The 22,925-nt window shown below is 43.5% G+C and overlaps 1 protein-coding gene across 1 annotated transcript; it reads left to right on the forward strand.

Annotated features, from left to right (window-relative positions):
- Positions 1-5,250: 5,250 nt before the first annotated feature.
- On the forward strand, positions 5,251-15,736 carry Ndufab1 (NADH:ubiquinone oxidoreductase subunit AB1). The gene is made up of 5 exons (XM_050143355.1): positions 5,251-5,457; positions 10,020-10,142; positions 12,787-12,874; positions 14,695-14,792; positions 15,604-15,736. Exons 1-4 carry the CDS (start codon positions 5,290-5,292, stop codon positions 14,784-14,786), a joined length of 471 nt encoding a protein of 156 aa, XP_049999312.1. The 5' UTR covers positions 5,251-5,289; the 3' UTR covers positions 14,787-14,792; positions 15,604-15,736.
- Positions 15,737-22,925: the final 7,189 nt, after the last annotated feature.

Below are 22,925 nucleotides of genomic sequence, written 5' to 3' on the forward strand. Positions count from 1 at the left end.
ACAGACAGCTCAGATTTACAAAGACAAACTATGTCATAGAGAATCAGTCTTTTTTTTTTTTTTAAGATTTATTTATTTTGTATACAGTATTCTGTCTACGTGCATGCCTACAGGCCAGAAGAAGGCACCAAATCTCATTAAAGATGGTTTGAACCACCACGTGGTTGCTGGGAATTGAACTCAGGACCTTTAGACAAGCAGGCCGTGCTCTTAACCACTTAGCCATCTCTCCAGCCCCTGAGAATCAGTCTTGTCCGAACTTTATTGTGCAGTTGAAAAGGAGAGGCTGAGTTGTAAAATCAGGTCATACTCTGTTCTCCAAAGTGAGTAAAGGCTCGTGAAGGTCAGACAGAACAGAGGCAGACAGAGGGCAGAGGGGTCTGACCCTTGGCAGAGCCACTGGAAAACAAGGAAGTGAGCAGGACTGTGCCTGAGTAGGGAAGAAATGAAGGCGTCCTAAAGCCTGGGCTTGATGAGTGATGGTATCAGTAGTTGGAAGATTTGTTTGAATACTTAGAATTCACCCAAAAAGAACATTTACTAGGTAATTGGATATTGAACTGTTAATCAGAGTCAGATTCAGGTGGGAATTAACATCTCTGGAGCACATTGGTTCTAAAATCTTGAATGTTTAAAGCAAAGGGTGGATTAAAGGCAGCACCCTAAGACTGGTATTTAAATGGTGGATAAAGGAGATTTATTTACATATTTCATTTGAGATAAAGTCTCACGCTGCACTGGGACTCACTATGTTAGTCCAGGCTTGTCTCAAATTTACAGCTATTACTCTGTTCATCTTCCCAAGTGCCAACTTGAGCTACAAAAGACCGGGTCTTAAAGAAAGGAGGGTGGGGGAAAAGAATCTAGTTGTCAAGAGTGAGTTAGAAAGTGAAGAACTAAATATAGGTCGTTTCTTACGCTTGACCATGACAAGGAGGAATGGTAGTACCAGAAGTATACAAAGGTCATTGGAAGGGTCCTCTGGCTTTAAGTTAGAAACAAGCATGTATATGGACTCATGGGAAAGAACCAGACAAATTATTAAAGGTAGAGAAATGGATGAGGACATCTCAGTGTCAGAGTGCTTGCCTAGCACACAAAGAAGACTGGACGGGCGGTAGTGGCGCACGCCTTTAATCCCAGCACTCGGGAGGCAGAGGCAGGCGGATCTCTGTGAGTTCGAGACCAGCCTGGTCTACAAGAGCTAGTTCCAGGACAGGCTCCAAAACCACAGAGAAACCCTGTCTCGAAAAAGAAAAAAAAAAAAAAGTGGATTGAAAAGAAGGGGGTAACAGTGGAGCAAATGGGTTGCAAGGAAGAAGGATACCTGATGTGTTGCTGGGGTGTGTACAAGGGGAAGCACCAGAGTGCTTATTCACTCCAATGGGGTACTACTGAAAAGGCCCTCACCTCTTCTGTCATTTTGGTTTTTTAAGTATTTTGAGAAGGTTTTGTGCCAAGCCTGGCCTTGAACTCAGATTCTCCCGTTTCTGTTGCCAAATGCTGGGATGACAGGTAAATGTATGCCTGCATGCCTGGCTTGTGTCACTCACTTTCCCTACTTGCAGATCCTTACTTACCTTCTCAGAAATAAGGGAGACTGTGCAGTATAAGTTAGCCCTCATCAGGAGAGCATGTCTTTCAAGGGTAAGCTGTTCTTACCACACAGGAAGCAGTTCTAGAGAAATGGTTCTGCTGCTTCAGTCAGGACAGTGTCTTCTTGGATTTGAGCCTATGGTTTTAAGGGATTTGGAGAGGTTCTCCCACATTCTTTTTTTTTTTTAAAAAAAGTTCTTTTTGATGTGTATGGGTGTTTTGCCTACATGTATATCTGTACTATTTGTGCACCTGGTACCCTCAGAGGCCAGAAAGTGCATCAGATCACCTAGAAATGGAGATGTGAACAGTTGTGAGGATGCTGGGGATTGAACCTGGATCCTGGAATAGTACCTAGTGCTCTTGACTGATGAGCCATCTCTATAGCCTCTTTTGTTTGGTTGGTTGGTTGAGACCAGATGGTCTTGCTGTATAGCCCAAGTACTTCTAGATTCAGTATCTTCCTGCCTCAATTTCCAAGGTTGTGGGTAGCAAGTGCCACCACACCTTGCCCATCTCCGTTACCCTTTTTGAGAAAGTGTCTCATATGTCACAGGCTAGCCTCAAACTAGCTATGTAGCCAAGGATGACCTCAGACTCCCCATCTCCTGCCTCCACCTTCAGCATGCTAGGATTATAGGTATGTATAGCCTTGCCTCGTTTTTTTGCAGATTTAACGGAGCTTTCTCATCCCACCTGGTCCCATAACTACTTTTAAAATAATTATTCAGGGCTGGAGAGATGGCTCACAACAAAAATATAAAATAACTATTCAGTTCTTATCTACACAGTTAAAATAAGTACAAGCCAAGACGTAAAATAGTGCAGCAGTCAGGAGAGCAAAGGCAGATAGATACTTATTAAAGGTACTGGGTGAAGAGTCCAAGAATAAGAAAATAAAAATGTAGATTCCAAAAATAAGAATGTAGAAATAAATATAAATTTATAAGTCTAGGAGAACGAGAACAGACTATCAGCAGCTTTCTCAGCAGATCAAGGATCACTCATTGACAGTGAGCTGTTTTCTCAGATGCTTGGGAAGCTTAGGTCATTTCACAACTTGATGTTTACAAGGCCAGAGCTTCTCCCTGCAAACTGAGAGTAGTGTCCTGGCCATCCCTGATAAACGACAGATGTGAACTGAGGTAAGCTTTAGGAGACAGAGATACTGACCTCTGGGTTAGGCACTGTCTCTGTTATGGAAAACTGGCACCTTTAAGGAGAGGCATGGGACTCCAGTATACACTGCCTGGAGGTACAGAAGACAGTGGACAAATACAAACAATGGTTTAATTAATGAGCTCTGATAATGGAGGTTGTAAAGTAAGGCAGTCTGTATCTGAGTTTTACCTTGAGATAGTGTGAAAAGCTTTCCACTGTCTTCTAAGTTCTCAGCCTAAGAACCAGTTAATCCTAATTTATTAACCTTCTAGTATTACTAGCAGTCTCTTTTCTGACTATTGCTAAAGACATCTGTTTTCTTACAATTAATGATTTTCGCTGTAATCGCCTCTGAAACATATTTCATGATGGCTGCCTAGTTACCCATTGATACTAAAACTCTCTCCCCTCTCTAGGGTCTCTGCTGACTAACCCAAGGGTCAGGGCAAGGTTGTAAAAATTCCTTTGCCCAGACCTAGTGCTTGGTGCCTTACTATAAAAGGTGGGTTCAAAAACTAGTCGGGACCATAGCCTAACAAATACCATCTCTGGCTGTGGTCTCAGCTAGCTGATAAGCTTCTGTGCCCCCGCGGTGTTTTATTTTTATTTTTTATTTTTAAGTTTGCTTCTGGTTTTCCTAGGATCTGGTTTCTGGAATAAAGTTTGCTTCTGGTTTATTAGACTTGGTGGTGTTCTCATCTTTGCGCGACTCCCCTGGACCCAACATTGGGGAATTTTATTCAGTGAGCTCTATATATCCACACGGGTTGGCCCACATTTTTGTTTTTTTATAACATTTTTTTAATTGAATCTTTGGGTATTTTACATCATGTACCCTAACCCCCCACTTCCCAGTCTTTCCATATTCACCTTCCACTCTTGTATAGCCTCCCTCCAGAAGTAAATAAAACAAATAAATAAAATTAGAAAAGACAAAACAAAAACATCTTGCCGGCCCTGCTCCTCTACCAACTGCAGCATTCTGATGCATGTACCATTCTGCTCCTCCATCCCTCCCGCATGTCCATCATATAGTCATATGTCGTTGTGACATTGGAAATTGTGGTGTGTCATTTAGTATACTCTCCTCCAAACAGCTTTACTTAAGAATGTTCATTGCCATGAATCATTAGGCTGCTTCAAGGCCTCTGGCTTCAGCTACAACGTCAATACTGGGCCCTCAGAGACTTGGATATCCTCCTGTTGCCCTGGGTCAGGATCCCGCAGCTCCTAAATGGGGAGGTGCTGGAGTGTGGCTGGCCCATTCTTAATCATACTCTCATCCCTACAAACACTTCTGAGCATGCTCAGCTTAATTAATTTAAGAAGATAGTAGGTACATTTTTAGGTCAGGGGGTATGTGTTTATGAGATTAAAGGGGGGGGGGATGAACAGAAATGCCTCCAGGCATGCTCAGCTTACACCAGAAAGCCTTGCTGAAAATAAAGGACACTGAAAGTGCATAAATTTAGGAGTTTGCCCCTTGGGTGTTTGCCTTACTTAGTGGAACTGGTGTGTGGACGCTAAAGTTGCCACTTGTTCGTTTTGTTGGTTATATTGCTTACAGATTGTCCAGTCGTACCTTCTGCTGTACTGCAGACTTAACCCGGAGTTGTACATTACCAAAATTTAAAATATGTATTGTTACACTTCCACATTCATCAGTCTTCAGATTACATAAGCAAGCACATGGGCTTTTGGGGGTTGTGTATGTGTGTTTTGGGTTGTTTATTTAGTTAGAGACGGTGCCTTGCTATGTAGATTACCATCATCTGCCTCATAGTTGTAGCAGCCACAGCTGGCTACTAGTCTTAAATCCATTCTGTTTCACACTCATATTTTGTCCTGAGTTTTCATTCAAACAAAAAAATCTTAATGCTATGGAAGAATCGTGAGAATCGTGGCATACTTTATTTTTTGAGACAGGGTCTTAATATGTAGCTCTGACTGGCTTGGAACTTGCGGTGTAGACCAGGCTGGCCTCGAATTCACAGAGACCCTCCTGCCTCCAGAGTGCTAATTTTTTTAAAGACGTTTGCCACAATTCCAAAATCACCGGCGGACATTCTTTTTTTTTTAATATTTATTTATTTATTATGTATACAATATTCTGTGTGTATGTCTGCAGGCCAGAAGAGGGCACCAGACCTCATTACAGATGGTTGTGAGCCACCATGTGGTTGCTGGGAATTGAACTCAGAACCTTTGGAAGAGCAGGCAATGCTCTTAACCACTGAGCCATCTCTCCAGCCCCCGGCGGACATTCTTAAAACAATATATTTCAGAACTCTGAGAAAATAAATAAGTTCCTTTTTTGTCAGTAACTGTTTAAGAGCAGATGGCATTTGTGCATTTGGCACCAAGGTAGCTCTCGTCCTTCAAACGGAGGTGGGCGCAGCGCCTCCGGGAGCCGCCAGAGGTCGCCAGCGCCCGCGGAGCCCTTAAGCGCCGCTCTACGCGTCGCCAGCGTTCGGAGCCTACAGCGGCTTGGGCGGGAGACCGCGACGCAGTGCATTCTGGGTTGGCGCAGCTATGGCGGCTCGTGTCCTTTCCGTCTGTGTCCGCCGCCTGCCCGCGGCCTTCGCGCCGCTGCCCCGGCTTCCCACATTGGCCTTGGCCCGGCCACTCAGCATCACTGTCTGCCCCGAGGGAACCCGGAGGAGGTCTGGGACTCTGCAGTCCGCCCTGGCCCTCACGCAGGTGACTCGCGGTGACTTTGCCGGGGCTGCTCAGGGGTCAGGGCCCGGGCCGTCCGGGTTGTGGGAGGGGCCCGGGCCGGCTGCACAGGGGCTGCAGGGATAATTCGGGGTACACTGCTAGCCCTGCTGCCCGACGAGTTTTGGTTGACCCTTGTCGCGAGGGCGAGTGTCTTATGATTAGAGCACAGCACTTTGACCAAGTCTCGACCGAACAGAATTGGGCACCAGATCTCATCCTTGCAGAGTGGCAGTGAAGTTCAGTTGAGAGAGGTCGAGTAGAGCACCTCCTGCAGTCCCCGTTGTTGTGGTGATGGTATACTGTGGTCACTTCCTAGGGAAGGTTAAAGACAGCGTGCACAAGGGGAAACCACTCGCCTGCACAGAGTATTGCCTTCCTAGAGTTCTGTCGTAATTTTTCCCTTGTGACACCTTGTCTGTGAGCCCTCTGGAAGTAGAGATAGGAAACAAGTGTGAGGCTGAAACTTGGGCGTCACTTCCAACCCTAGATGCCCAACAATAGATTTAGCTCTCTTCCCGCACCCCTTCTGACTAATTCCAATGGGATCAGGCCCTGGCATGGCTTCACGTTCCCCATGTGCATCCCAGATTAGGAACTGCTTACTGTAGGATAGACTGGGCCAAGGTGGAAAACCCTTTTCAGACTCATGAGCTTCCTATGGTCGTGGTTTCGGTTACACCTGCATCCTACAGGAATAAGAATCTACATCCAGGGGGTTGGAGAGATGGCTCAGCGGTTAAGAGCATTGCCTGCTCTTCCAAAGGTCCTGAGTTCAATTCCCAGCAACCACATGGTGGCTCACAGCCATCTGTAATGAGGTCTGGTGCCCTCTTCTGTCCTGCAGGCATACACACAGACAGAATATTGTATACATAATAAATAAATAATTTTAAAAAAAGAATCTACATCCAGTGTTGAGATTCGCTGACAGTGTACCAAAAGCTTGTCGTATAAGGTGTTAGAAGGGCAGTAAAGTTGCCTGTGTTTGGGTCTAGAGACTAATTTCAATTAGTATCCCTGTTCTTCCAGCATTGCTTCGCAGTCATAGGTGTGCACACAGGTCCTCGGGGTTATAAAAGAAGACTGATTTGTTTTCCTGGGCTTTGCATATGTGGCCCTGAGATCATGTTTACAACAAGCAGTAAACATGTTTACAGGCAGTGCTTTCTCTGCTGGGTTTATACTGACAGTAGGGGAACTGCTTTATGCTTACAGAATGGTTTTGAGTTAGCTCATTGATACATGAAGAGAGACAGTTGTTTACAGGGTATTTTAAGGTTTGTTATTGGAATATGAATGTTCTCTGCACAAATCAGAGGAAGCAAACAGTAAGCAAGATTTGTTGAAGCAATAAGAAACCTTTTCACTGAATCACCCAGTTGGCTTGGAAGTTTCTGGCTAGACAGAAGATGGAGAGGGAGTAAAGTAAGGAAGAGATTTGTAGAGGCGCGGGTTTGTTTCAGACAGCTGCATTTGAGGTGTCTCAGTCCTGAGGTTTGAAGTGGGCAAGTGACAGAGATGGCCTTTAAAGCTATTTCCATAAACAAACAAGGGCAGAGGGGAACAAGATGGATTCTAATAGAAACTCTTCAGTATCAGGCTAACTTAGCGTCACTGCAGATAGAGCCACCCTTGGTGCTTGGAGATCATTTATGTCACATGTCTGAGTCTGGGGGAAGAACACCCCCAAGACAACTGTTGACTGTGGGGGAGGTGCTTTCCGAACAGTAGACATCTGGCAGAAGGAAGCAATTTAGACCCTCCAAGAGAGCATGCAGGGGCCCTGGGGCAGGGTATTTAACCATCCTGCCTCAGTTTCTTTGTAAAAGGTGTGTAAAGTGCTTAGAGTAGTACCCCATGGTCTGATTTAGTGAGGCAAATCAGTCCTGGCCTGTAATCTCAGCTCCTTTGTAGGCAGCAATAAAATAACATGTTTAAGGCCTGTCTGGGTAAAAGTAAGTTCAAAGCTACCCAGAGTAACTTAATTAAGCCCCATTTCAAAACCAAGGCTGGCGGTATAATGGTGGAGCCCCTGCCTGACATAGATGAAACGGGCCCCATTCCAGTACCAAAATAAGTAAATAACAAATTTTTAAAATGACTTAGGAATAAATGGGATATGTATTTTAGGCTACACCACAGCTGAGGGCCACACTGCCAGGCTGCTGTAGCATTGCTAGATAGATGCCAAGCAGTGTCCAGTGCTTTCGTATCATCTTACCTTGCCACAGTCTTATGAATGAGGTGCTGCTGTTTATCCATATTTAACAGTTAAAGAAACTGAGGCATATACAGGTTATATAACTGGATGGGGACAAACAGCTAGTAAGAGCTATACCCTGATGCTAATTAACAGCAGCAGTCTGTTTCCTAATCTGATCTGGTTTCTGAGGCTCACCTCTCAGCTCACTACATCTTACTGCCTTGTACTGAGCTCACTGCGACCATCTATTTTAGACTGACATGTAGCCTCAAGACAGAACTCTTAGTTCAATCTCTTGGTACTTACCTGGCCCTGCAAGAACTTGCCAGTGATGCCTGGTGAGCTGCTGACACCTAGTGACCACATGAGTAACTGCATACGTGCAGACAATCTTCCCAGTCACTTTTCCCATGGCATGGTGACATGCTGGGCACAGTTCTCCATCTCCACTTCATACCAGTCCTTGATACTTTTTGTTTTTTGTCTTTGAGATTTAAGGCTGGCCTTGGAACTGTGTTGGTGAGGGTGTGTTGCTCTTCCTCAGCCTCCCAAGTACGAGGATTGCAAGCCCGAACCACCATGTCTTTCTAAAATCTGCTCGGATTTTTTTCCCTTCCAGGCGGAACACTGAACACGAGGCCTAACTCATACTAGGCAAGCCCTCAACCAATGAACTACAACCCCAGTCCCTTACTAGTTTCTAAACTCTTCTATACCTTCTTGATATGCACACAGGACTTGATAGGTCCTCCTACTTCAGAAGGTCATTCTCATTATTATCATATTTCTTCTCCCTCTTTATTCCTTTCTGCTTCATTTTGTGACCTCTTCAAGTCACTGTGATGAGTAGATCTAATGGTATGTCCCTAATCAAAGGGCTCTGACACACAGTACAAAGGCAACAATGGATTTAGGCGTGAAAAAAAAAGGTGCTTTGCCATAGTCTTCAGAGATCCTCTAGAATATCTCTTCAGTTAATGTCTTTAGTTTGCTGCAAATTAAGTCTATCTTGATAAAGCGGTATATACTGGCTCAGTTTTATTTTGAAGTAGGTTCTTGCTCTATAGTCCAGGCAAGCCTGGGCTCTGGATATCAACCTCAACCTCTCAAGTGTTAGGGTTACAAACATTTGACACCACAGCAGCTCTTAGGTCATTTTTCATGGGTATTTTTTCATAGACTTACTCAGGGACCTGAGTGCCAGCAAGCAAACCCAGTTCTCCCTCATACATTTGTTTAGTTAGTGTGAATGTGCATGAGAAGGTCAGGGGATAACTTGAGGGCCCATGTTTTCTCTTCCCACCATGTAGATTCTAAGGATTGAACTTAGATTATCAAGCTTGGTGGCTAGTGCCTTTAGCCTCTGATCCATATTGCTGTCTTTCTTCCTCCCCGTTCAGTATTCAAGATTGAACCCAGGATTTCACACACTAAGCAAATTGCTCTGCTATTAAGCTATATTACATCCCTGCCCCCTCTTTATTTTGAAACAGGTTCTCACTAAATTGCCTAGATTGGCCTTGATCTTGATCCTCCTGCCTCACTTGCCAAGTATCTGGGATTAAAAGCCTAGCTACAAAATCATTTTCTGTGGAAAAGCCTTAGCAACAAATTAAGAACTTAAAAAAAAGGGCTAGAGGGCTGGAGAGATGGCTCAGAGGTTAAGAGCATTGCCTGCTCTTCCAAAGGTCCTGAGTTCAATTTCCAGCAACCACATGGTGGCTCACAACCACCTGTAATGAGGTCTAGTGCCCTCTTCTGGCCAACAGGCATACAGACAGAATGTTGTATACATAATAAATAAATTTAAAAAAATAAAAAAAAAAGATTTGTTAAAAAAAAAAGGGGCTAGAGAGATGACTCAGAGGTTAGGAGCACTGGCCCTTTTATGTTAGTGACAATCTTACTGAACAAGATGGTGTCCAAAGTCAGAGGAACGAGTCCTGATTTTGAGGACAAGTGACACCCATTTTGATGCTAGAGCTGCTGAGTTGACCCACATCTATGACTCAGTATATAGCAATGGCCACATTGGAGAATGAGATGGTAGGGATTTGTAGAGGCCAGAAGCTTTGTGAAAGTGCCTAGCATGCATATTGAGGTGGCTCAGCAGGTAAAGACACCTGCCACCAAACTTGGTGACCTCAGCTCAATCCCTAGGACCCAGAAGAAGGAGAGAATTGACCCCCACAGCTTGTTCTCTGACCTCCAATCAGGTGCCATGGCATCCTGCTCCCAAGTAAAAAATTTAGGTTTAAGTTTTTAAAAAGATACCTGAGGACATGTGCACTACGTAAAGACACTTGGGACTGAGTGACACTCCTTCCCGTCTTTGTTCTAGGTGCCTGGAAGGGTCACAAACTTGTGCCGCCAGTACAGTGACGCACCCCCTTTGACGTTAGAGGGAATTAAGGACCGAGTGCTGTATGTCTTGAAACTCTATGACAAGATTGACCCAGAAAAGGTAACTGGTTTAGATTTCCTTTCAAAATTTACTAATTTCCCTTTTGCTTTGTTTTTGTGTGTTTGTGTATGTACTTATGCACCTTGTATATGCATGCCATGCCCCCTTTGAGGAAGTCACAGGACAATTTGCAGCAGTTAGTTCTTTCCTTCCACCATGCCCTACCAGAGATTGAGCTCAGAGGTCATCAGGATCGGTAGCAAGCATCTTCACCTGCTGAGCCATCTCGCCAGCCCATATTTTTTTCCTTTAGCATATTCAATCACATAGTATAAAATTCAAAGGGTCCAAACAAACATTCAATTAAAAGTCCTTCCAGGAGGGCTGGAGAGATGGCTCAGCAATTAATAACAGTAGCTGCTCTTCCATAGGACCCGGGCTCAATTCCCAGCACCCATATGGCTGCTCATAACTGTCTGTAACTCCAGTTCCAGGGTATCCAACACCTTCATACAGACATTCTTACAGGCAGATATACCAATGCACATAAATAGTAAAATAAAAAAGCTCTGCCCAGCTTCCAGCCAACCAGTTCTTCTACTAGGAGATTGGCATTGTCCCTGTATAGATATAGCTTCTGGTTTATCTTTCCAGAGAGAAATAATCGTTATTTCAGGTAGCACAGGCACATTATGTAGCATAAATATTTGTCTTAGTTACTTTTCTATTGCTGTGATAAAATATGACCAAGGCAACTTACAGAAGGAAGGATTTATTTAGGTTATAGTTTCATCATGGCAGAGAAAATGCAGTAGGCAGGTAAGCATGGCACTGGAGAAGTATCTGAGAGTTTACATCTTGAACCACAAACAGGAAGTAGAGAGTACACCTGGGATGGAGGAGGCTTTCAATGCCTTAAAGCCTGCCTCTGGGACACAACTCCTCCAACAAGGCTATACCTCCTAATGCTTTCCAAATAGTCACCAACTAGGAACCAAATATTCACATGCCTAAGACTTATGGGGACTTCTCATTCAAACCACTCTTCTGAAAACACACATGGTCTGGGAGTGTAGTTCAGGGAGAAACATATTTACCCCATGACAGGGCCTAATCACAATTCTCAGTACAAGGAAAGCCTGCAAAAAACCACAGGTGGCCCATATACCAGAACTGCATTCTTTCTGCCTCTTGAGTCTTTTATTTTCTTGAGACAGGGTTTCTCTGTAGCTTTGGAGCCTGGCCTGGAACTAGCTCTTGTAGACCAGGCTGGCCTCACACTCACAGAGATCCGCATGCCTATGCCTCCTGAGTGCTGGGATTAAAGGCGTGCGTCACCACTGCCTGGCAGCCATTTGCTTTTTTGTTTTAAAAAACAGGGTCTTGCTATGTAGCCCAGGCTGGCCCAAAAGTCACATTTTCCCTCCTCCTGAATGCTGGGAATATAGAGGTACTTCCACATGAGGTTTGCTTCTTTGTTTTTTAATTTAACTCTTAGAATTTTTTTTATGGTGGTTTGAAACAGTTTTTTTTTTCTTTAGTAACTGAATCTGTTGTGTAGTTTAACGTAGTTTTTAAAAAGATTTTTTAAAAAAGATTTGTAGGGCTGGAAAGATGGCTCAGTGGTTAAGAGCATTGCCTGTTCTTCCAAAGGTCCTGAGTTCAATTCCCGGCAACCACATGGTGGCTCACAACCATCTGTAATGAGGTCTGGTGCTCTCTTCTGGCCTGCAGACATACACACAGACCGAATATTGTATGCATAATAAATAAATAAATATTAAAAATAAAAAATAAAAAAGATTTATGTGTATGTGCGTTTACCTGCCTATGTGTGAACTGAGGACAGAAGAGGTCATCAGGTTCTCTCATCTATTTTGAGGCAAGGTATCTCTGAACCTGGTGCTTCCACTTTCTCAGCTAGGCTGGAAACCACCAAATCCAGTGTGTCTGCCCACTCGAGCTGTGGCAGGCATATACTAGACACACAGCTTGTTAGATGGGTACTGGGATCCGAACTCTGGGCCTCAGGATTGTATAGGGAATTCTTTTAATTGCTGAACCATCTTAGGCCCTTAACATGGATTTTGAAGAATATTTCCTGGTGATCTTAAAAGCCAAATTATAAGCAAGTGAATACAGTATTCTGTCATCTGCCAGGCATCTACAATTTATAATAAATCTTAGGATTTTTAGTTGTTGAGTGTGCATGTGTTGCTGGGGATGGAACCGTGGGCCTCATGCACACTAGGCAAATGTTCTATACTGAGCTACAGCCCTATAATAGCTTGGTTGTTTTTTTTTTTTTCCCCACTGTGTAGCGCTGATTGTAATGGAACTTGCTATGTAGACCAGGCTGGCCTCAAACTCAGAGATCTTTCAATGACTGCCTCCTGAGTTAGTAAAATATCAAGAAAACAAATTCTCTCAGGTGTCCTTTAGAATAGTTATCAAAGATCCTAATAAAATATGTAGCATGAAATCTTTTATTTAAATTTCTTTCTAAACTTAACCACCTTAAAATCAAATTGAATAGGCTAACAAAATATACTGTGTCCATGGCAGCATATGTTAAATACACCATGTTATTTAAAGGCTTGTGTTTCTTTGCAAATCTTCAATATGATGATAAAGTACCACTCTGTTGTCTTGGGAAGCAGACACTTTCATGGATTCAATTTTGTTTGATATTTCTTTCTTGCAGCTCTCAGTAAATTCTCATTTTATGAAGGACCTGGGCTTAGACAGTTTGGACCAAGTGGAGATTATTATGGCCATGGAAGACGAATTTGGTAACAAATATATGCTTTGGATCTGTATGCTAGGAGTCCTCATTTTGTTGTTTTTAAGAAAAGGTCTCTCTCTCTCCCTGCAGCCCAGGCTGTATCCCAGTTGACTCTTTGGTGGTTTAGTTTAAACTGAAGTAAATGCTGGAGTCTGGACTAGATTCAGATATTAGTAGATACAAAAACAGCAATACTTGCCAGGCTTCTTACTGTCAGGTGAAGTAATGTTAGGGACAGTGCAGGCCTGGCAGAATGTAGACTAGCATTAAGGGCTGGCTGGTCCGAAAGGGCTTGGGAACGTGGGACCTTCAGCTAAACAGCAGTAATAAGCGGTGCTAAGGACACACAGGTGAGGTCTGGGTCTCCTGTGATTGTTTGCCATGCCTGCTCCAAACTGTTTTTATTAAGATCTGTTTGCTGTGCAAACAAGACTTTATAAAATCCCTTGGATCCTTTTTGGGTAGCTTTTTAGGAAGCAAAGGATATGTGTGCCACCTAACAGGGCAGGCCATAGTTAACGCTCCTCATAGATGATATAAGCAAGTGCTATGCTGTTGCTACTTATAAACCTTTTGGTTTTTGGTCTGGACTGAGTTCAGACATATGTGAGTCTGACAAGCCACGTCACCTCTCAGAATCTTCCCACACTGTGAAGTGAGTGTGCCGGATAGGATCCTCAAGATGGGGACTGCTGAGAGAGCACATATAACGTGCTCAATCCAGTATCTGAGCCAAAGTAAACCCTACTGAAATTATCACAACCCAACTGTAACAAGGAACAAAGAAGTACACGCTGCAGCATGAATGACCCCGGAGGACAAAATACAAAGCAGCTCATCACATGCTGCACACTTGCTTCATGGCATGAAGTTTCAAGAGGAAAACAGATGGGGACAGAGTATATTTAAGGCCACCAAATGTTGGGATGATGGAGAGTGGGCTACTAATGACACAGGGTTTTTTTTGGTTTGGTTTTTTAGGGGTGATAATGTTCTGGGGCAGTGGTTTTCAACCTTCCTAATGTGAGCCTTTAATACAGTTTCTCATGTTGTGGTGACCACCACCATAAAATTATTTTGTTGCTACTTTATAACTAATTTTGCTACTGTTGTGAATCATACTGTAAATATCTGATATGTGACTGTGACCCCAAAGGAGACCCACAGGTTAAGAGCCACTGTTCTAGGGGACTTTGATTAATTGGATTCTTTTTTTTTTTTTAAAGATTTTTGTTTATTTATTATGTATTCAGTATTCTCAGTATTCTATCTGAATGTATGCCTGCAGGAAAGAAGAGGGCACCAGATCCCATTACAGATGGTTGTGAGCCACCATGTGGTTGCCGGGAATTGAACTCAGGATCTTTGGAAGAGCAGCCAGTGCTCTTAACCACTGAGCCATCTCTCCAGCCCCCAACTGGATTAATTCTTAGGGGATTAAGTAATAGCAGTGGTTATACAACTTTGTGAGCACACTATGAACTACTGACTTGTATATTTAAAAGGAGAAATTTTCTATTGTTTCTAAAAAAAAAACTTAAGCCCAACACGATATACTTATTTTCTAAAACTTACCTAGTTCAAAAACGAAATCGGATTCAAGATTGCCGGAGATGTTGAACACAGCTGTAGGTATTAAGAAAGGATCAAATGTAAGCCAAGTCTGGTGGCACAAACTTGTAATCACAGCTACTTGAAATTTCAAGCTCAGCCTGAATTACTGAGACTCTAACCTAAAATTAAAGGGGGGGGGGGGATCATGCTTTTAGTTCTGAAGGGTTCGCTTTTTCCATATTCACATACTGTTACCATTTTTTTCCATTTTAGGATTTGAAATTCCTGATATAGATGCAGAGAAGTTAATGTGTCCACAAGAAATTGTAGATTACATTGCAGATAAGAAGGATGTATATGAATAGTTTCAGGTAAATAATCTGACATTAAACCACATTCTCTCATAGGATTAAACAAGACTCACAGAAGTTGGAAGTATTGATAGAGACTGTCATTAGTTAGAGAACACAGACCCTTTATGGTTATCTGCCATCCAAGCCCTAACCCTTGCTGTGATCTTTAAGAGAGGCTTGGGAGCATCATTCCTGGAGAGGATTCAGCCCTCTTTGGTTTTTTAAGACAGGGTCTCTCTGTAGCTTTGGCGTCTGTCCTGGAACTAGCTCTTGTAGGCCAGGCTGGCCATGAACTCACAGAGATCCACCTGTCTCTACCTCCCGAGTGCTAGGATTAAAGGCGTGCGCTGCCACCACCTGGCTCAGCCTTCTTAAAAGCAGTCTTACACAAATACTGCATGTCACAACCCAGAAATGAACCTCCATTCCTGTTACCCTTCCAGCACAGCCTTACCTGCTCCAAGAAGCAGAGATGGCCTAGGGTTGCTCCCAACTAAGAGGGTGGGCTTTAGAGACAGAGACCCAAATTGGCTGTAATACCCCTTATGCAGTGAGTCTGATGATCTTGGACAAGTTGCTGAACTATGAATTTAGTCCCATGTAAAATGGCAGTGAAGACTGACCCTATCAGGGCTTTGTGAAGGTCAAACTGGGTCATAGATGGGCATCATTGCCTGGTGTAAGCCTTAGTTGATAGTCGCTGTTGTTTCAGCTCTACTGTTTTATGCTTAGAATATTTAGTTTCAGTGCACTGGGCACCTTAAAGGTGGTACTTAAGGGTCGGTGACTACACACTAAAAAGAAACCCAACTTATCTTGTCATTGCCAGAGCCTTCTTCCTCATCCGGAGGACTCCGAGAATGCCCGATTGCATCATGGCTGACTGACAGCGGTTCTGTTGGACTTGTATTTAAATTGTCTGAGTGTTTTACCCTTTAAAAATAAATCTATTATAAAACTAACATTTTTCTCAGTCTTCAGTTTCCTTTTTCTTTTTTGAGACAATCTTGTTCTCGCCTGAACTCATTAGCACAGCTAACCTCCCAAGTGCTAAGATTATAGATTTGAACCACCCTGTTCCACCTAATTTTTAATCTTACTGATTTTGCTTAATGCTTTTAAAAATCTGTCATCGATAACCATGCATATCAAAAATACAGCCTAGGGTACTGTGCTGGGCAGGTAGGGTGAATAATAAAAAATAATGTATTTTGTGTAAAAATGCCACAATGAAACCCATTATTTTGTATGCTGACAAAAAAATAAATAAATAAAAATGAAAACTGTATGACCTATCCAGGCATGGTGGTATATGCCCAAAGCTCTATTGTATAAGAAGTAAAGCCAACTGGGTAACATCATAGCAAGATACTGTGTTCCAGCAATGCACCTGAAGTAAGTTTCCCTTTCCCACCTCAGTACATGTACGTGTGCTCACGGTGAAAGAACACTTGCTTCGCTTGTTTTTCCCTCCGTGCCAATGAATTAGATGTGACTGGCTGACAGCATGCAGGGCTAGTTCTTCCCAAAAAACCTCTTTCCAAAATACCAGAATTGAAGTTTGGGGGGAGGATCAACTCTGCTTTCAACACTGCTCTTCAGTCACGTAGCCATTCTCTGTTCTGCCCCCACCCCTTTTGAGACATGCTTTCTCTAGAGCCCAGGCTGGCCTCCGACAGTCCTAGCTCAGTCTTCCGAGTGTTGGGACAATACATATATGCCTCCACAGCAGCTACCCTTTCATTCTCAGCACTGTAGTTCTTGGGGTTGATGTAGGTAATGTGTACACATAGCTTACATCCTGTTTGAGAGTTATGCCAAAATTGCTTTTTTACTGCAGTTTATTGTTTGTAGGAGAGAGCAGAAGCAGGAGCTTGTAGAAGGTGATATCAGCAAGGCAAGAAACTGAGGTGAGCCTCAGCCAGCAGAGATATTTCTGGGTGGGATGAGGTAGTGGAAGGGGAGCAGCCAACTCTACATTTGGGCCTACCTTCAAGGCACACTTCTTTCTGAATTCCCCAGTCTCTTTATCTCCTTAGAGTTATTCTAGACATGGTGGTCACACATACTTTCTAGTAATAGAAACCACTGTAGTGCTGGGGATAGGTTCAGGGGTTCACATGTTAGACGAGTGTTCTAACACTATGCTACACCCTCGGCTACCCTCCTTTTAAATTAATTTTTTAGCATTACTTTTTCCTCCCTTCAAACTTTACCATACAGTCCTCCCTACTCGCCATCAAATTCTGTTATTGTGTATATACACACACGCATGAGTGCACATATTCCTAATTATAACTCTCCTTCGAATCATGGTCTCTTTGTTGTGTGGATATATATATATATATATGATGTGTGTCATCTTTATTCAGTTCATGTTTAGGCAATCTGTTGGTGAGACTTAATGGGTAAACATTTAAGAAAGTACCATGTAAAACTGCCATCATGGAGCATTAAGGAGCCTAGTTTCTACAGATTCCTTTATTCCATGAAGATCTTGAAACTTGTTACATACTGACAACCAACAGTGAACCACTCAGGCTACAAGTGACTGACTGCTCTGACCAGAACTAGGATATTTTGTTATTAGTCCCCCAAGTTGTTCTGGCTACTTTAAATCCCAGGACAGCTGAAGAGCTGACCAAAGACTGCATCTAGATTCTTTTGCCAAAGATCACAAAGTTTAGCAGTACTGCCACCAGGGCAACTTCTCATTAATATCTCACCACATGCCTGGCCTGTTCACGTCACTCTGGAGGTAGCTAAAGTCCACTGGTCACAGATTTAGGGTCATTGTGCTTAACTATCCCTTGATGCTCTAAAAATTCATCAGAATGGTTTCAGTAAGGATTCTGTGTTTTGATAGGTAGGCAGCAACCTGACCACACATAGCATTCCAAATTGCATAGAAATCAGAGGACAGAAACCATGCAGTTAATGTGTAAGTTTGGTGTGTATGTTGACGTGTGTTGTGGCAAAGACCAAGGTTGATGATATGGGTCTTCCTCCTCCTTACATAATGAGGCTTGCTGCTCATCTAGCTGGCCAGATGGTGTGGGTCATTTCCTGTCTTTTGTGTCCTGGGTGACTCGTGAGCCCTTGTGGCTAGGGATGAAGCTGGATGGTAGAGTAGAACACTTGCCCAGAATGCACAAGACCCTGGAGCCAGCACTGTCTTCAGCCACTGTCTCCCAGTACCTCTAGTTCAGCCACTTCAGTCCCCTCTGCCCACCCCCCACAGTCCCAACAATGAGCCCACCAGGAGACTCGGGAGATGTTTAAAGTTTCTGTGACAGTATTTCCAATAACATGAGCTGTGCTGATGTACCAATGACATATCCCCCTCCAGGTGTTCTTAAAATCCTGTAAGCAAACTGATGGTGAAGGAGTGAGTCTGTCCACCCTGAGCTTCTAACTGTCATGGGAAAACGCAGCATGACTGCTCTAAGTCAAAGACCAGAGAGATGTAACTTTGGGAAACATGGAGCTGGAAGGCGCTAGGAGGAAACATTTGGGGACAACTGGACTGTATGTATGTGATAAGACAGTGTTAGCGTTAGAGTTCTTAGGTTCAACAGCTAGAGTAACTACTGCCTGGGAATACAAAATATTTAGGAATGAAGCATGACAGCAGCTGACTTGAAATGATTCAGGAAAAAAAATTAAAATGCTAACTGTTGACTAAGCTAGTGACACTAATATTCTTTCAGCTGTCAAATCACCAAAAGTTGGGAGAATGCTTCAATATAAATTTGAAAAGGAACATACTGAGGACTTATAATCGGATGTCCAGCAAGATCTCATGAACTCTGAGACTAGCCTGAAACAAACTGTCTCAAAAGTTAACAAGCGCTGGGTGGGGTTGGTTGACTAGAAACAAATCTGTAGAATATGGAAAAGTTAAGTGAAAATAAACACAGGCCTGTAATTCCAGCACTTGGGAGGAGGTGAGAGGATTAGAGGAGTTCAAGATTACCCTTGGCTGCATGGCTCTCCCTCTCAAAACAAGGTGAAGAGGCAGCACGATCCCTTCTATAAATCATACAATGAAAAAAATAAAAGGCACTAAAGTATGAATAGTTGCCATCAGAGAGAGGAGTAGTTAACAATGAAGGTATCATGCTGGGTGGTGGTGGTGCACACCTTTAATCCCAGCATTTGGGAAGTAGAAGCAGGTAGATCTCCCTGGTGAGTTCAAGGCCAGTCTGGTCTACAGAGCTAGTTCCAGGACAGCTAGGGCTGTTAAACGAGAAACCTTGTCTTGGAAAAAAAAAAGGAAAAAAGAAAGTATCATAGAGGGTGTGAACACTGACAGAAGTCCAGCCCAGGCTAAGGAGCTGGTGCCGTGTAGCACCACATAGGAAGGGCAGCATACAACAGCCGGGGCAGTAATGAATGGAAATCCAAGTGACTGCCCCATGTGTGAACCTCAGCTACCTAAGTTCAAACCAGGGCTACATGAAGTCCAGTCTCAAAAATAAAATATAGTATTAAAAGTAGGAGAGACATCAGACTCTGGTTTAGGAAACTTGCAGCACAGGGACTACATGGTCACCTGCAGTTAAAGTGACCAGGGTGAGTCCACCAAAGGACCTCGTAGTCTAACTAAGGAATGTATTAGCCACTGTGGGATTTTCTGAGGGCAGACACCTAGGGTGTACTGAAGAGGATGAACCTGATGGGTACCACAAGAGCTCATAAGGAAAAAGACCGGAGACTGGGATAAAGTAATGGACGGATAAGGCCTCTGACTAACTTGGTATCAATTGTTCACACAGGTGAGCTGCTATTGAAACCAGGAATAAAATGAGGGTACAAGATTTTTTTTTTAATATTTATTTATTATGTATACAATACTCTGTGTGTATGCCTGCTGGCCAGAAGAGGGCACCAGACCCCATTACAGATGGTTGTGAGCCACCATGTGGTTGCTGGGAACTGAACTCAGGACCTTTGGTAGAGCAGGCAATGCTCTTAACCTCTGAGCCATCTCTCCAGCCCCAGGGTACAAGATTTTTAAGGGGTGTCATAATTCCCATTTGGGACATGGTGAATTTGACGGGCTCGTGGGATACACAAACAGGCAAACAAGATGAGCAAAAGGGTAAGAAAAATGCCATGCTGGAGCCAGGACTCACAGCTAAGGGCCTATAAGGTGCCTCCTCACTCTAGCAAGCGAGTTAAAGCTGATTGTGTTCCTGGGATGGGTCTTCATGTGCTGAAGCCTGCATGAATTCTGCTCCTTCAGCAATAGAGCAGCTGGGATTGTAAGTAGAAAGGGAAGCAGACATACATCTATCACTTGGAATTCCCTTATCTAGTGCAGTATATATGACTTTGAGTTTTAGAAGTGATAATAAAGCCAAATGAGCAAATTTCAGACTTTTATTAATAAGTTCAATGAATAAATGCCAAGGTAAAGGTTTAAGCAAGCAATTCCCAACATGCATCAGTGAAATCAGGGAGGGGACAATCAAGCAAAATAGGCAGAACCACTTTTCTTAAGTCCTAAATAGTGAGGTGAATGGTTGCAGAATTCAGCATTGGGCAAATCTGGGTTCTGAATCATCTGGTTGGTTACAGATGGGCATGTGATTGGTTGCTGGGCCTAAGTCCTTTAATGGCTGAAATAAGGGAACCGAGAGTGCTCACATTGCAGGAGCTGGATGCAGTAATTAGAATAAGTCCTATGAGAGAGCCCCCCCAGGTCTTCCTCTCTGGCTGTCATTCTTCCCTTGAAGGCTGGAGCCCTAGAAAAGGTGTATTCAGGCAGTACTTTGTCACATAGCAAGAGGTCAAAGCCCTGTGAGATGGCCTGTCAGAGTGCTGTTATCTCTATAGAGTAACTGCTGAACAGTCAGTCTCACAATGAATGGGGCATCTTCGAAACTGAAGGGACAATGTCTGGTCTGTGGAGGGCAAGAGTAACAGAATAATGCATCAACTGGTACTCTTGCCAGAACTCTGGGGACAAAAAAAAAAAAAAAAAACCTGTGGTGTTGCTAGAGGACAGGTTCCAGCTCCACAGAGATCACAGCAGAACCAGGCATTACATAGTCACCCCTGACAACCTTACTGGAGTATTTGCATTGGGCTGGGTCTGACACTCTGGGTTTCCATTTTTAGTAAAAGAGCCCAAGTTGTTTGCCTAACTTACGTGAACAGAGTTTGTTATCAAGAACTACACCAGGCCGGGTGGTGGTGGCGGCAGCAAGCGCCTTTAATCCCAGCACTCAAGGCCAGTCTGGTCTACAGAGCAAGTTCCAGGACAGCCAGGACTGTTAGACAGAGAAATCCTGTCTCCAAAACAAAACAAAAACTTTTATCAGTCTGTTTGTTTTGGGATATCTGTTCACACTGACACTCTTCCAATAAAATTTAACCATGAATCAGGGGGCAGAGTTAGCAACTAGCTGACAAGAATTACCCACAGAGGTTTTGGAAGACCCAGGATACATACAGAGAGAAACACGAAGTTGTAGCCATAGATTCTGGAGTGAAACAGAAGTTGTGGACCTTTTGGCTCTGGGAATCGTGGAGGGGCAGAGTTAGCTGAATGTTACTACATAACTCTTTGGATCTATCAGGTTTTCACCCCAATACCTGACCCCAGAGTTAGCTACTAATAGAACAATGTAAGTAGCGCTTCATCAGCCCTCAGTAGTTGACCAGTGGAGTCTAAGTCTCAGACGTGGATGTGACAGCACAGCCACAGGGACCGCTATACAGACGGCCCTGGCCCTGAGGGGTAGAAGGAGAACCCCTGCTAAACACACCCGACCAGAGGATCCCTAGCCATGGAAACCTGTAACATCAAGTAGAGCCAGAACCAAGCAGGACAGCGCATGGTGGCACACACCTATAGTCTCAGCGCTTGGGAGACAGAAGTAGAAGTAGAATGAAGGAGTAAGGCTACCCTCAGCTTCATAGTGAGTTCGAGGCCAGCCTGATCCACATACCAAGTTCCAGGCCAGCCAGAGCTCGAGTGAGTCCCTGTTTTAGAAAAAAGGAAAAGAAAAAAAAAAAAAGTACATGAGTATTAAGAGGAAAAAATTCTACAAATTAGATATTATTGATATATTTTAGATGAGATAGTAGCATTCATACTTATTCCTAGGAGATATGTTTATGTAATCACAAGCAAGTGTCTCGATTTGCATGTCTTTCATCAGCACAGTAACGTGGTCTGCTTAGAAAGCACATGTGGACAATACCATAGCTAATGGTTAACCAAGTAAAAGGTATGAGGATGCTGAACAGATTCGGATATTTCAACTTTCTGTAAATTTGAAAACTTTCCAAACAAAAAGAGGGGCTGAAAGATGGTTCAGCAGGTGAAGACTTTTCCTGCATACACCTGATAACCTGAGTTGGCTTCCTAGAATCCAGTCATTGTGGAAGTAGAAAACCAAGTCCACTAACTTGCCCTTTGACTGCCTCACATGAGCGACTTAGTAAGTGTGCCCACATACATGCAATTAAAAAAAGTTTTAAGGTCAGAAAAATAACAAAGAATTTAGATAAGGGCAGAAGGCATAAAAATGAGAAGTTTGAAAATTAGTGGAAAGATGGGGTGAACAAGAAAGTTGGAGAAAAAGCAAGAAGGTTGAAAATAAAAACGGCCCTGGTCAACTATGTCAAATAGACATGGCTAGGGGAGTGAGAGGAAAGAAAAGCAGCTTTGGCAGTTGTGTGGCAGAGGTCTCACAGCAGGAAGCATCTCACACTTCTCAGCTAGCTTTGGCTCAAGTAAAAGTGGGAAGAAACCCGTCTCTAGCTCTGAGGACTGTCTGTTTGTAGGGTCTCTACTGTGGAAACAGCTGTTAGCCAGATCTTGAAGAATCTATAGGTGGGCTGGCAAGATGGCTCTGTGGCTTACCCGGTTGCCAAGCCTTTCCATTCTGGAAACTACATGGCAGGAGGGAAGAACCGACTTCCAAAAGCTGTCTTCTAATCTCCACATGTGGTATGTGTGCACACACAAAACTGTAATAAAACTTTTAATAGAAATCTAAGATCGTGAAGCTGGGCATTACAGCACATGCCTATAGTCCTTTAGGAGGGTAAGGTGGGAGAAGCATGAGTTCCAGGCCAGCCTATACCACCTAGCAAGACCCTATCTTAAGAAAGAAAGAAAGAAAGAAAGAAAGA

The sequence above is a fragment of the Alexandromys fortis genome, unplaced genomic scaffold (assembly GCF_014885135.2).
Source record: "Alexandromys fortis isolate MF-2015 unplaced genomic scaffold, M_Fortis_MF-2015_v1.1 scaffold_45, whole genome shotgun sequence".
NCBI lineage: Eukaryota > Metazoa > Chordata > Mammalia > Rodentia > Cricetidae > Alexandromys > Alexandromys fortis.

Bases quoted from the DNA above. Each gene is read 5' to 3' on its own strand.
- Ndufab1 (XM_050143355.1), top strand. From the start codon at position 5,290: ATGGCGGCTCGTGTCCTTTCCGTCTGTGTCCGCCGCCTGCCCGCGGCC. The intron at 5,458-10,019 runs GTGACTCGCGGT...TCTTTGTTCTAG, and splicing joins CCGCCCTGGCCCTCACGCAG to GTGCCTGGAAGGGTCACAAA. The intron at 12,875-14,694 runs GTAACAAATATA...TTTCCATTTTAG, and splicing joins GGCCATGGAAGACGAATTTG to GATTTGAAATTCCTGATATA.